The sequence below is a fragment of the Hippocampus zosterae genome, chromosome 2 (assembly GCF_025434085.1).
Source record: "Hippocampus zosterae strain Florida chromosome 2, ASM2543408v3, whole genome shotgun sequence".
Classification (NCBI taxonomy): domain Eukaryota; kingdom Metazoa; phylum Chordata; class Actinopteri; order Syngnathiformes; family Syngnathidae; genus Hippocampus; species Hippocampus zosterae.
The window spans coordinates 31,766,047-31,779,100 of NC_067452.1; the positions used below are offsets into that span (position 1 = coordinate 31,766,047).

Consider the following 13,054-nt stretch of genomic DNA (forward strand, 5'->3'; position numbering starts at 1 on the left):
GTGTTTTTCTACCAAGAAAAGTCACCATTATTAGCGTGTGAGGATTGAGGCAGTTAATTACCGTTGTCAGTTGGTGAAGGAGTGAGAAAGTGAGCCAAGAAAATATGGGCGCGGATGTGACAACTCGCCAACAGCTACGGGGTGAATTCTCAAAGCGAAGTAGCTGTATTGGACTTCAAGTCGAGTAACGGAAACAACAATTACGTACGTATAGACATTGCTTATGTTACTCACTTAAAAAGTGAAGATTTGAATTTTGACTTAGAAGTGTTCAGTGTTTACCACTGCACTGGACCAAAATAATTGTACTCTTAATATCTTAAAGGAAATAAAAACACCTTCCTATATATTATGTGCTGCATAGCAATACCATCTGTGGTGGGGTGTGCTCAAGGCCAACTCAACAGTGTAGCTAGGACTTAGACCACCATTTGCGAGAGTGGATGGTTACTTTTCTGTTATGTAACGTTTTGGCCACCACATGGCGCCCTTCCCTAAGATTTCGAAGCCAACCAGTTATGCAAAACCAGTGGTTGTATTAATAGCTTACCCTTTGTTACGTTATCCACTTTGGAGAGTATAGAACAGGGGTGTCCAAAGTCGGTCCTCAAGGGCCGCTGTCCTGCCTGTTTTCCAGCTCTCCCAGGAGCAACACACCCGATTCAAATAATCAGGAATGTCTTAATGCTGCTTCAGAGCTGGCTGATGACCTGATCATCTGACTCAGGTGTGTTGCAGGCGACAGAGATGGAAAACAGGCAGGACGGTGACCCCCCAGGCCCGGAGCTGGACATGCCGGGTATAGAAAATAACTATAGATCTTGCGTTTACAGAACAGGGGTTAGCACGTGTGCCTGGCATTTCTAAGGTTCTGGGTTTGAATCTTGACGTCCTGTTTGGAGAACATTGGAATAGCGAAAGGCCATGTATAATTGATGCCCATTGTAAGTCATCAGGATGAAAGCTGAAAAAAGGTTGACAAAAATCAACAACAAAATTTGAGGAAAAAAAATCGAATACTGTATTTGAATCAACAGGTGCCTATACGCTAGTATGCAATGGCCCACGAAATGTTTGTCTGTCTCTAGCTCTCATCTTCTCTCAATCCGTCTGTCTGTCTGCTGTGTCTGTCTATCAAACATGTGATGGTAGGTTCATTGAACAACTCTGAATCCGTAATTCTGTCCAAGTACTGCCATCATGACCAAAATTAAACTAAAGTAGTGCAGCAAATAATGTACCTCACAACTGAAAAATAGTTCTTAAAGACTAAACACAACAAGGTACATTTATCTGAATTGCATACTTAAGCAGTACTTTTTTCATATACCACATAGTAGTAGTGCTAATGTCTTTTAACGTCAGAAACTGCAATTAATTAAAACTGAACTTTAAACACTTTTATAAAGATGCTCTATTTTACAGAATACCGATCAGTAGCTCACTGAACAAAAAGGCTATACAACCAATCACTATTTGCACTTGCAAACTTTTTGAATGTATATGACCAACGATTAGAGGCTGACATGGGACTGGATTTTAAGCCCTGTCTCATCACAGTCCCAGACCACAGTTAAAAACAACCACAACAACAAAAAACTACTCGTGTATTTGAACTGGAGTTGCCAATTTTAATAATACAATCATTGATAATTATTGGGTTGTAAAATGATTTTAATGTAAAGCATGAACTATTGAGCTAAAATGTAACAATTTGATGAGATGATAAATGATTCCTTGTTTTGTTTTGACTCTTCACCAACAGAGTGGACAGTAGGTAGGGCACTGCCTCACTTGCCTACCCTGACTCGTGTTTCGTATCACAAGTACCTTCCAGGGTATGTGTCGCCGATAATTAAGTCGATTTGATTTTTATCGTGTGTATGATTGCATTTCAATTGCGTTTGAAATGCTTTCACACGCGCGCCCTCAGGCTCAATTATATTCCCGACAGACCATTCATTGCTGCGACCCCCGCGTCCGACCGAAGGTGTCAACAGTTGACTCGCCACTAGAGGAGAGTTGAGGCACCCCAAGAGTGAAGCGGCCCCTCCTCCTCGCCATCCTCCGGCGTCCGCTGCTCGGCTCTCAGCTGCTCGTTGCTCATACAAGCGGACTTCTCCTCTATCTTGCTGGTCGAGCTTCACGCGTGGTGCGCGGTGCTGCGAGCATCTCCCGCCCGGGGACCTTGTTGCTTGGATGCTTCGAAATGGACTGAAGGGTCAACTGGCAAGCCAATTGCGGATACTCGACGTGAGAAGACTACTTTTCTACCCTCCAACCTCTTGTTGCGAGGCACCTTTTTGAGGGGTCCACTCGCCACCATGGACGAGGAAGACGGGCATCAGGTCCACGCCGTCAAGGAGTCGGACCGACAACAACGACTCAGGTTGTGCGTTCTCAACGAAACGTTGAACACAGAGCGGGATTATGTGCGGACTTTGCTCTTCCTCCAGTCGGTAAGTTTGACTTCACCTCTCACCCCTTTTTGCGGTCCCATTTTTACCCTTCACACGTTTCACTCTCGACCACCACGCCAAACTCCGAGCACAAATACCTCCATTTGGACGCGACCTCGGCAGTTTAAAACGATCAAGATGAGCGTCGTGCACATAGCTGTCCGTAAGGAGTAAACTAAATTCATTAATTCGGCGCTACAGACAAAACCATTTAATGATGGATTCTCTGTTTAGCTTTGCTTGTTTTGTGTTGCAGTAAAGCGGAGGTCTTCTCTCGTAAAATCTTAGGAATCTCAACGAGGTTTGGCGTGGACATCAACGACGGCACTTTCTACTACTTGACTTACTTGACTTAAGTTATGCAACTTTTCTGCATAACCTTTACAGCACTTTGCTGTGCATTTATTTGTGCACCACTCGGTCTTTACATCGACGCATTTGACAGCGATTTGTGTTGTTTGCTGTGACTGTGAAGTCAGACAGACATGCTGCGATTTTATCTCACAGGCGTCATTCGCACCTCTCCATTGTGTTTGATTACCCAGGTTCAAAATAAATCAGCAGTGTGCACGTACATTGTTATTCATGAGCAATCAGCACCAAGACCCCCACCCCCCACCACTTCCAGACCAATTTAAGGGAACATCACACTGGCACTTTTTCTATCATTGTTTTTTTTCATATAAACATGAATATCCACGGAGTCTTGCAAATTTCTCCTCACAGAAGTCAGGTGTTGTAGCTGTCGCGTCCCAACTGAAAGTGAATAATGGGCAAACTTTTGAATGATCCGTATTTAATGTGCCAAATAGAGTGCAGCTTTTTTTGCTTTATTGCTTTTTTTTGTCACCACATGGTCAAAAGCCAGTACTCGGCTTCATGTGGCTTCCCTCTGTTTTGAATGCCGCTGTCAGCAAACTCGCTATTGTTTTATCCACATGCCGGTGGTTGTTGAACATTGGCAAGTGTTTGTCATGCAGTTTCCTCTTTCTCATCATTTCTGTCACATGTTTGTGTGCACTTCCCCACTTTGAAACAAGTCTTTTCATCCAACCTTCATGCCGTTATGATGCGGTAGTGTGCTATATTGTTCAGCCATTATGGAACGCCAGTCGAACACTGCACCAGTGTGATGCATGGATCCCAATTATACGATCAGAGTTAAAAAAAATAGCTCCTGTCGACGTCGCCGCCACGTAACAGGCGCTCGGTGCTTATCTTGTGTTGCAAGACGGTTTAGGCAGCAGCAGAGGGACGTGCTCTGTCGCCCTCCCCTTTACCGACCCAACCCCCCTCCCCCTTTCCGGGAGCAGTGATAATGGCGCAGCCTCCAAGATTTATCAGAGATGTCAATGGACCTGTGAAAGCTGGCATCTCCCCGTCTAAGTGGACCGAAGTCAATTCGGGCAGATTGTGTACATCTGCCTGCCCCTTAGTTTTTGATGCATCAATCCGGATTCTTTCTCGGATGTTCCTATTCCATTTTCATCGCGTTGATTGTCTTCTGTGTCAAAGCAAAATGTTTGTGCAGGGCCAGAATATCTTGTTTCAAAAACAAATGTGACAACCTTGTTGGAGGTCTGCACTTTCATGGGGCAATGTGTAAAAATGGTTGCTTTTTCAATGTTCTATATTTTGAAAATGCACGATTAATTTCTATAATATGCGAATAGATATATGTTCTAAAACATCAACAGAATATTTTTTAATTGACTCATAGTTGAACTAATCTCAAATTCTATATGATAGGTCACCGCCATCTTTCTGCTATGGATAAACGAAGGAGACCAATTTAGCGAACTTAGTTCCTCAACATCATGATTACAGTCAATATAACAGATGCCATGCACTTACTTCATCACTGGAGGGAATAATAAAAGTAGTTTGTGATGATGTTTTGCTTGTACCTTCGGCTGAAGAAATTGGTGTTAAGCTTTCGGAGTGTGGTCTCTCTGAGGCAACATAGAGCGCATGCTTTGATCTTAGCTAGTTGCATTCTATTAGTTCACCATTAGATGAACTAGAGACGTCTGGGACGCTTCACAACCATGACTAAAGTCTTGCATGTCAGAATGTTTATTCGTCTCTTCACACAATCACAATGTGTTGTCGGGTATTTAAAAAGTGACTTGAACAAATGAGTAAATATTGGAAAGTATACATAGCATTTCAACTCATGCTATGTTTGCTAACTGCAAGTTAGCTAGAAGCTGGTTGGCAAATGTGGAGACATTGAACAAATTTGTTACCTCATGTTCTTTTTAGAGAAGAGACAGTACATATCCCCCCCCCCCCCCCCCCCCCCACACACCCCCACCACCACACAGGAACGGCTTCAAACTCTCTCTTGATTTTTTTGGGGGTCCATTTCTGAACATAGAAACAGCACAAATGCACGTTTCTCCCCGACAGACCTGCGCCGGTGGACGGAATCTTGATGAAAGCACGTGACAACTGGGCAGAGTCTTGTTGGTGATGGATTTGTAGTGTGACCTGGTCCAAGACACAGACCGCTGTGTATCTGGTCGTCTTAACTGCGCGACCGTCGTCCACGACAAAAAGTAGTGTCGTTTTAGAAGCCCATTACTGTGTTCCATAAACACACGCTGATAAGTAAACCTTGTTTTCATGCGTTGTCATAATAGCATCTTGCTCCAACTGATTCTGTCCATCTTTTGTGATTTTCTCAGTTTTTCACAGAGACATTTTTTGAAACGAAAAACTGACCAGCTCACACAGAACCATTGCAGTGGAAATTACGCTCTTTGTAAACCAGTCAGCAAATTTAGTGTCTCTTGCTCAACCCTTGAAGAACTAACCAACGTCAGAGTGCCAAAATGTGATATAGATGAGTTTGGCGCCCTTCACACATTTTAATATGAAACATATTCATGTGGGATTCAGTTCTCTGTACGTTGTGCTGTTGGAGCCCTGCCGATTGGGTAAAAGAAAAGTGTTCTGCCAAGAGCCCTCCTTTGCTGCTAATCCTTCACTTGCTCTCCATCCAGACTCCAGCTGAGCTTGCCCTCTTACCTCAGCGGGAGCCGAGTCTTTGTTACCACTTAGCTCACAGGGGCGTTGATAAGGGGGTCCCGCCTGTGGGAGCTCAGGACACATGGTTTCCGTAAAGATAGAGAATAATTGAAGGTTCTCCATTTTCTCACTGTCTGCTCTCTCTCTCAAACCTTGTTCTGTACAATACATATCTGTCAAATTACACGTCACCACAGAGTGAGCCCATCACGCTGTTACAGAGCAAAACTGTCCTGGCATTCATTTTCACCATACTGCCATGACCATTAACAGGACAGGTTTGAGAAAAAAAATGTAATTTAGTTTTTGTGTTGGAGTCCCTGACAGTCAGGAGCCAGAATAAATGATTGGAAATGAAGAGGGTCATTTTGTTTAATGGGTTGGGAAGGGATATGAGTGATCTTTGACTTAATTTTGACACAACTGCACTGAGAACTTGTGAGATGTTTGTGTTTAAGGGGAGGCTGGGATCTCAGTTGGGATCCAAACCTAGAAGAGAACCAACTGAATGGCATTGTCTTGTCTGCAAACGATTGACAAAGTGGCATGTTATCAGAAAACTCAGGGAAGCATTATTCTGATCAATAGCATCAAGGCAAGAGTTCAGAGCAGGAAATGCATTTAATAAAAATAAAAAAAGTGCATTTAATCGTCCCATGTTCAGTCAATGAAATTTAGTTGAATATACGTTCCTAAAGCCTTGGCGCTAATTTGAGCTCCACTCAGTGCCATCGCTGAGAGACCTGGTGGAGACCTTTCCCACAGTCTCATTGGAACTTTTCATCTCCGGCAGATATCGAACATCACCTCTTGCACTAATTAACACTAATATTTTTAACCTCCCTTTTCCACCCTTTGCTGAACCCTCCCCAGATCTATAGCTGCACAAAACAAGCCTCCCAGCTAAAGTAACACACACAAAAAAAACATGAGTAGGTGGCGCTAAGGAGTTCATTCTGTGAGCTGAATGCAACCACGTAGGGAATGGTGGGGTGGAAATGGTGGTTGGGTGTTTCAAAAGACGGATTACAGGGTTGGTTTTGTGTTTCTTTTTTGAGGTGTTATCATTGCATATCTCAATTTTCTGCTGGAGTGAAAAGCTGGTTTATAATTACAAGCCAGAGTCAATTGCCATAGCAGTTTTTTTCCCCAGCCACAAATTCCCTTGTTAGCATCTGATCACTGCTTAGTGCTTTAGATTAGCGGGGATCTATTATGGATCAGCTTTGTGTTGAATCTCGCCATGTACAGTACCAAAATGTAGGCCATCTATCTTCTCTTCCTCTATTTACTTACTTCGTGCGGGGATTTCCCTATAGAAGCATAACAATGGAGTTTGCCGCCATAAAAGCTGCAGGGTCTTTTTTGGGACATCCGCCCTCCTTTGTGACTCGTTTCCACCGAAGATCAGTAGAATATAGTCGCGCTAAAACCGACTCCCTTATGGTCATGATTCACTATTTGACATCCATTCCACATAATTTGCTTCCTGCAAATAACTCCATAGTTAGCAGAAGTTTGGTGCCTTGCTCATAGGTTACTGAGCTGTGCATGCAGCTCTCACTGTGGTATTTGGGAGACTCTGGTGCAAGCCTCCCCTCCTCATGCAAATGATGAAAACTGTCCATTGTAAAAACAGAAGACATCTTTAAATATTTAGTCTTGGCATGTGCCAGTACAGCTGAGCCAAAATGGTGGAACACGATGGTGTTGTCGTGATTTGCCAGTTACTGGCCTGGCACACACATTAGAGTGTTTTGTTTCTATTATTATTGCTCAAACTGCCTCAAGTGGGCCTTCTTGACTTACACTAAAACCCCAATCAGCCTCCCCCCGGCCCCCCTCGCTTGGGTTGACGGAGCTTCTCACCTTATCTCTAACGCCTGTTCACGATAGACAACAGTTGTGGCACCCCTTTCTTGACCCTGTGAAAAGTAAATGCCGATTGAGGCGGGGCGGGGGTTTGCATCATCATGCTGTGGGATAATAGGAAGGATCTGGAAATCCTGTCCTTCCTTTGGGCCACACACACATGCGAGATTATCAAAAGCTCAGATGCTGTGTGTTGTTCTGCCTTGTGCGCTCGTTTCTCTGCAGCGTGTTGTTGTAATTGCAAACAAACAGGATGACACACACGCGTGCTTACACACAACACTGCGAGTGCAGCGAGGCCGTCACGCAGCAAGTCGTCTCGACTTCCGTTCAATCTTTAGCATGTGTCAACTTCCTTTTGTGTTCTGTTTCCTCCGCTCCTTCGTCTCAGCCCTGCCCTGTCGGTGGCACACACAAGCGTCAAGTTTCCCTGGACTTTCTCTAAGGAGGGCTGGTATAAATAGCTAACTCTCTGTTTGGCCTCCAACGCTGGTGGTTACAGTGCATTGCAACCTCACCCGAGCTGAAGTCATAGCAGGGTACGCTGCTTTTAAATGTTTTTTTTTTTTTAAACAGCAGGTAGGACAGTTACGATGGAGGCCTGCTGAGGTTTTACGAGGGTTTGGGTCTTTAAACAAGCCATATATTCTCAACGGGCAATGCGTCACACCCATTTTAATCTCGCCTTCCAATGTTGCCAGTTGCTGATATTCTAGTGCTTTGATAAAGCGAAGGGGAGAGAATTAAACAATTCAGTTTGATTGTTTTCAGCTACGGTTAAGCGGCAACAACCTCATAAAAGCGAGAATGTGCTTCTTAGAGTTGTTGAATACTTCCATGAAGACAACAGTGTTGTCTAAACATTTCCCTGTGTGCATGGACTTTTAGAAATGACTGAAAACACTGGTGTTATTTATTAGGATTAGATGAAGACAGCACTGAGCTCCAACATTTTGTTGTTGTTTTGGTTCCAAAGTACATCATCTTGAGCAACCCGTAGCAATGTTATTCTCCCATCTGCTAAAAAAAAAGATCTGTGAAAATGGACGTCAGACAATACTCCGTTGTTGGGTATGTGATGTGAATGTTATCTTGCATCCCGGCCAGACGTGAAGTAACTGTGAAAGGCTCCCGCTGTGTGTCATTCTATTATGTCCGCAGTATACCGAGCAATACACCTGAATGTGATTGAAGTGGACAATTGTGAATAAATTACAGTTGGAGACTCACGCCTGCACAACTGGAAAGTGTGCCTTGCCGATTAAAAAAAACAAAACAAAAAAAAAAACTGACCACTGGTGTTCTTATTGGTGAACGCCACATCCGGTGTTATATATTGTCGCGGCTAGTTTGAGTTTCCAAGTGGCACAGCATGATTGAGTGATTGGTGGTTAGATCTGCGATATGGCAACCGCTGTTCACCCGTGATTAAAATTTCAAATCGTAGCATGTTCGGCCATTCATAAAATCTCATTGCGGGATCCCACATCCTGCGAGACTGTTCAAGTCGCGTTGCCCTTGGTATGTGGCGGATCTCATAGCACTTGAAGACTGGCACGTTGCTTCGTGACACCTACACCATCATGGAAAACAAAGGTGAATGGCAGTTGACATTTCTTTTTTTTTTTTTTTTTGGGGTCACGTGCGAAAATGTGTGTTACTAAGCCATGTTTTTCCAGGCACAAGACTGCGGCAGGAATTTAAGGAATTAAAAGTTAACAAGTCTAAACCACTGTAATACCCAGAGGCATGAGTCAAAAGCCCCACCCTGATCTCACCTCACCTCCTCCCATCAAAAGTTGCTGCTACTGTGTATAAATATTGAGAGGAAAAATATCACATGGTATTATAGAAAATAGGTTTTATGCGTATTAAAAGGTCAGCTAGGGCTCCTTCAACCGAATTGTAAACAGAACCTGTTATATCTTGTAACATGTGTCAAATGTATCTGTTTAAGTGCAGTGTACAGTACATTTATTCATGCTGGATAATCTCGGCACTGAGGCTTGCAGGGGCTTCACCAACCGAAGTAGCAGCCTTGACATGTTTGTTGGCTTCCTCAAGTACAACCAGATGTGTGCCTTCTCCTTCAGGTCAAAAGGTCATTTGCCCATTGGAAAAAAAAAAATCGGCAAGCAAATTTCTAGAACTTTCAAAACCTGTCCAAGATTACCGAATGGTTAAATTCTTTGTCTAATCAGGAAAGGTCAGACTGGAAGTCCCAGTCTGCTTGTGATCTGTGCCAGCAAGACACATGACATGCTCAAGATGAAAATATTACACATAACCCTTTACAATTGGAAAGGGCCGTGCCATTCTGTTACTATATTGCATTTTATATATGTTTACACTATAATTCTCACTGCATTTTGAGATTATTTTAATTATTTAAGCCCTGATCATTTTAATTGGAAATTGATGACAAATGTTGGGAAGGAATGCTAAAGGTCACAGGTGTCAAACTCAAGGCCCATAGGCAAGATCTTGCCCCCACATCATTTTATGTGGCCCGCGAAAGCAAATCAAACCTCCCATGATGCTTGCTAAAATCTCGACCAAAATGTGCAATTCAGAGACGTAAAAAATAAGAGACAAACCGTAAGCATTTTCTTGTAACCAAACTCCTCGTTACAGGAACTTTAAACAATAATTGAATAAACCGTAACTATCGACTTTTTTTATTTGGTGTCAGTCATAATGGTCCTCCAATGAGAAATGGTAACTCAAATGTGTCCCACGACAAAAATGAGTTTGACACACCTCTGCATAGGCGTTGCAGTCGAGAGAGCGTAAGCCACACTACGAGCGGGTTACAATAAAAGACTGACGTGCTGTTAAGGGATTTACCGTCTGTCAAAGGTGTTGGTGTTTGAAGAGAGTTTTTTTCTGTGTGCCTTTTCTAGTGTGCGGCCATGCGAGGTGTGTGGGGGTTGCCATTTAATGTGTGACGTTCTGCTGCTACCGTGGGATGTACGCTAACATTAGCATTCGCTGGCGCTAAATTGACCAAACGTTTGTTTTGATCAATCACGGCAACGGATGAAGATGTCACTGGCATGTTTCGAATCAGCTGATTCCCGTTATCTCGATGATTGGCACGGATGCCATCATGACGTGGAGTGACAGAAATGTAATACGTGGACAGATGACGGACTCAATTACCTCATGAACATTTTCTCGATGAGCAGACAACAGCTAGCTCGCGAGCTAACAGACTTGGGACTAGTCCTAATTACTAGGTCACTCGAAGTTCTTACATAGATGCTGAAGTGCCTCACCGGACGCTGATGAAGTTAGGAAAAGTTAGGAAAACTGAAATGGTGATGAACATTTTAATGCTTTACAAATATTGGCACAATTGAGTACTACCTGTAGTAGTTCTCACTTCAATTATTTTCAAGATTTCAGCAGTTATCTTCAACACATACTGTATAATGTCAGGAAAGCTTTAGTCCATTGATGTTTCATCACCCCGTGAGCTACTGAAAGAAACCTGAATTTTTAAAGTTCTTCAAAGTGGAAGTGAGTTGGAGGGGGTCGGGTAGTAACTGGACAACATTCAAAGAAGACTTTGTTTTTTCGTGATTGCTTGTGCCAAAATAGCTTTCTTTTGGAAGACAGGGAGGGATTGGTTGGAGCGTTGTGGGAGTTTTGAGGGCGCCTGAGAGTAGAGTTTGTGAATTTGGGCCTCAGGGAGAAAGAAGTCTACTGAAGGTTTGCTAGAATCCTTCATTGTGGCAGCAACACGGAACATTCTCGGGCTCTGTTGCACTTTGCCCTCTGAAGAGGGAATTTCGACATTTATTTATTCAATTTCATGCTACGTTGACCCCAAAATAGCCCCAAGACCTCTTCAAAACTGCCCTGTGGCCCTCCTCTTTGTGTCTGGCTCACCTAGCGACCATTCATGGACGCATTCATTATTTTACAGCTCGTAGTTTTCTTGTGGACGGAAGGGGTGGAGTGTTTGCTGGTGACCAGAGAACATGGACACAACAATCTCAATATGTGGTTGGCTTGCACCCTTCTCTCCGGAAACAAAGTGCTAAGCCTCTAAATTCATTCAAGTAAATTGAAAATGACATGTTTTAGCAAAGCCCTTCTTGGTTGATTGTCAAGAGGCATGCAACTCTCTCCATTCTTGAAGAACCTGTTTTTCCTCCCAACTGACAAAGTTGGACACATTTCCTTTTCATTGCCCCGAAACATGTTTTTGCTTTGTTCAGTTTATGTACACATTCAACCATCTGCGCTCACACTCACACTAAGGGACAATTTAGTGTGTTCCCTTAACCTGCCGCGCGTGTCTTTGGAATGTGGGAGGAAACCGGAGTACCCGGAGAAAATCCACGCAAGCACGGGGAGAACATGCAAACTCCACACAGGAAGGCCGGAGTCGGAATCGAACCCTGCACCTTTGCACTGTCAGGCCGACCTGCTAACCAGTTGAGCACGGTGGCGCCCTCTCGGTCTCAATCTTTGCACTCACTTAAAAAAAACAACCAAAATACATAAACCAATGAGGTTGTTGAAACACTCCCCTGTGCAACGTAGTGCATTTCTACACTGCAATAACAAAGCATTTAATGTCACACAAATTATGAGTATTATTATCATTCTAAAGGCAGATTAAAAAAATGAATACCAATCATTCACTGTCCAAGCTCCATTTACCCACTTAAAAAGCCAAGCACAATCCATTCAACTTTTGAGGCTGTTCAACTTTTGATTGGTTAACATTTGTAATTTGTTTCTCCCAAAAGAAATGACTGAAATAGAATGAATCCATTCAGTGGGTCTCCACATTTCATCATTATACACACAATTGAGCAATCCGGTATTTTAGCATTGAAGCCGTACAGGTAAGTTTTTTATCGTAAAACTTGAAAAGCAACGCTGCACACTCATCTCACCCCCGTTTACCTTTGTGCTCAATATTCCCTGTTAAACCCTTAAGTTCATTTTGGTGATACTTTGAGGGTCAACTCAATATCCTTTTGATTAACTTGAGTTGCTTTTTCTTGAATAGCACCATTGAATCCAAATCTTCCAAAACAGACGTTCCTGTCAATAATGATATTGTGTGGACTGGCTCGATGTTGGAGGTCAAAAAGGGTTCCGAGACTGACACGGCAGACGTGAGGGCAGCAGGCTTCTTTACTCATCGCCCATTGGAGCGAACACAAGGCCACACCAGCATATGGTCCATCTGGCTGTTCACACCTTACTGTCTGGCTCTTTGTTGCTGCCCATTAACTGCAGCAGTTAGCAGACCCTCCGACACGTATCTGACCCTTTGACTGAAGGTCATACAGTCACACCGGATGGATAGTACATGACAGTGAGCACAGTTAGCTGTGATAAAGAGTGTTTGCAATGTGTCAGGTGGCAATGATGATGGATGCACTCTTAAATGTAAAGGCCAGGTTAAATGAGCGACCTCTGAGGTGGAATGCAATCAGTTCCAGGATAAGGGGGTCGACCTCAATTTGTTTTCATTGCAAAACAATTTTTGCCCATATGATGGATGAGGAAGGTGTAAGATAGTTCACGCAAGTGATTTTTCAACATTCTAAATTGTCAACAAGTATCAAGAGAGCCTAACGCCCCCTCCCTCCCCCCAAAAAACTGACATCAATAAAACAGGCAACATTTGATAACAAGTGATAATGATTCTTCAACATTGTATA

At 43.3% G+C, this 13,054-nt stretch overlaps 1 protein-coding gene across 2 annotated transcripts in view; it reads left to right on the top strand.

Moving 5' to 3' along the window:
• The first annotated feature begins 1,782 nt into the window (after window positions 1-1,782).
• Window positions 1,783-13,054, top strand: part of prex1 (phosphatidylinositol-3,4,5-trisphosphate-dependent Rac exchange factor 1) — an 86,045-nt gene continuing 74,773 nt past the window's right edge. Inside the window, exons 1-2 of one of the 2 annotated variants that reach the window (XM_052059687.1) lie at window positions 1,783-1,838; window positions 1,955-2,459. In XM_052059687.1, the coding sequence (XP_051915647.1) occupies window positions 2,325-2,459 (135 nt within the window). In that variant the 5' untranslated portion in view covers window positions 1,783-1,838; window positions 1,955-2,324. The remainder of the gene's footprint in view (window positions 1,839-1,954; window positions 2,460-13,054) is intronic. The other variant, XM_052059688.1, reaches the window with a different exon arrangement.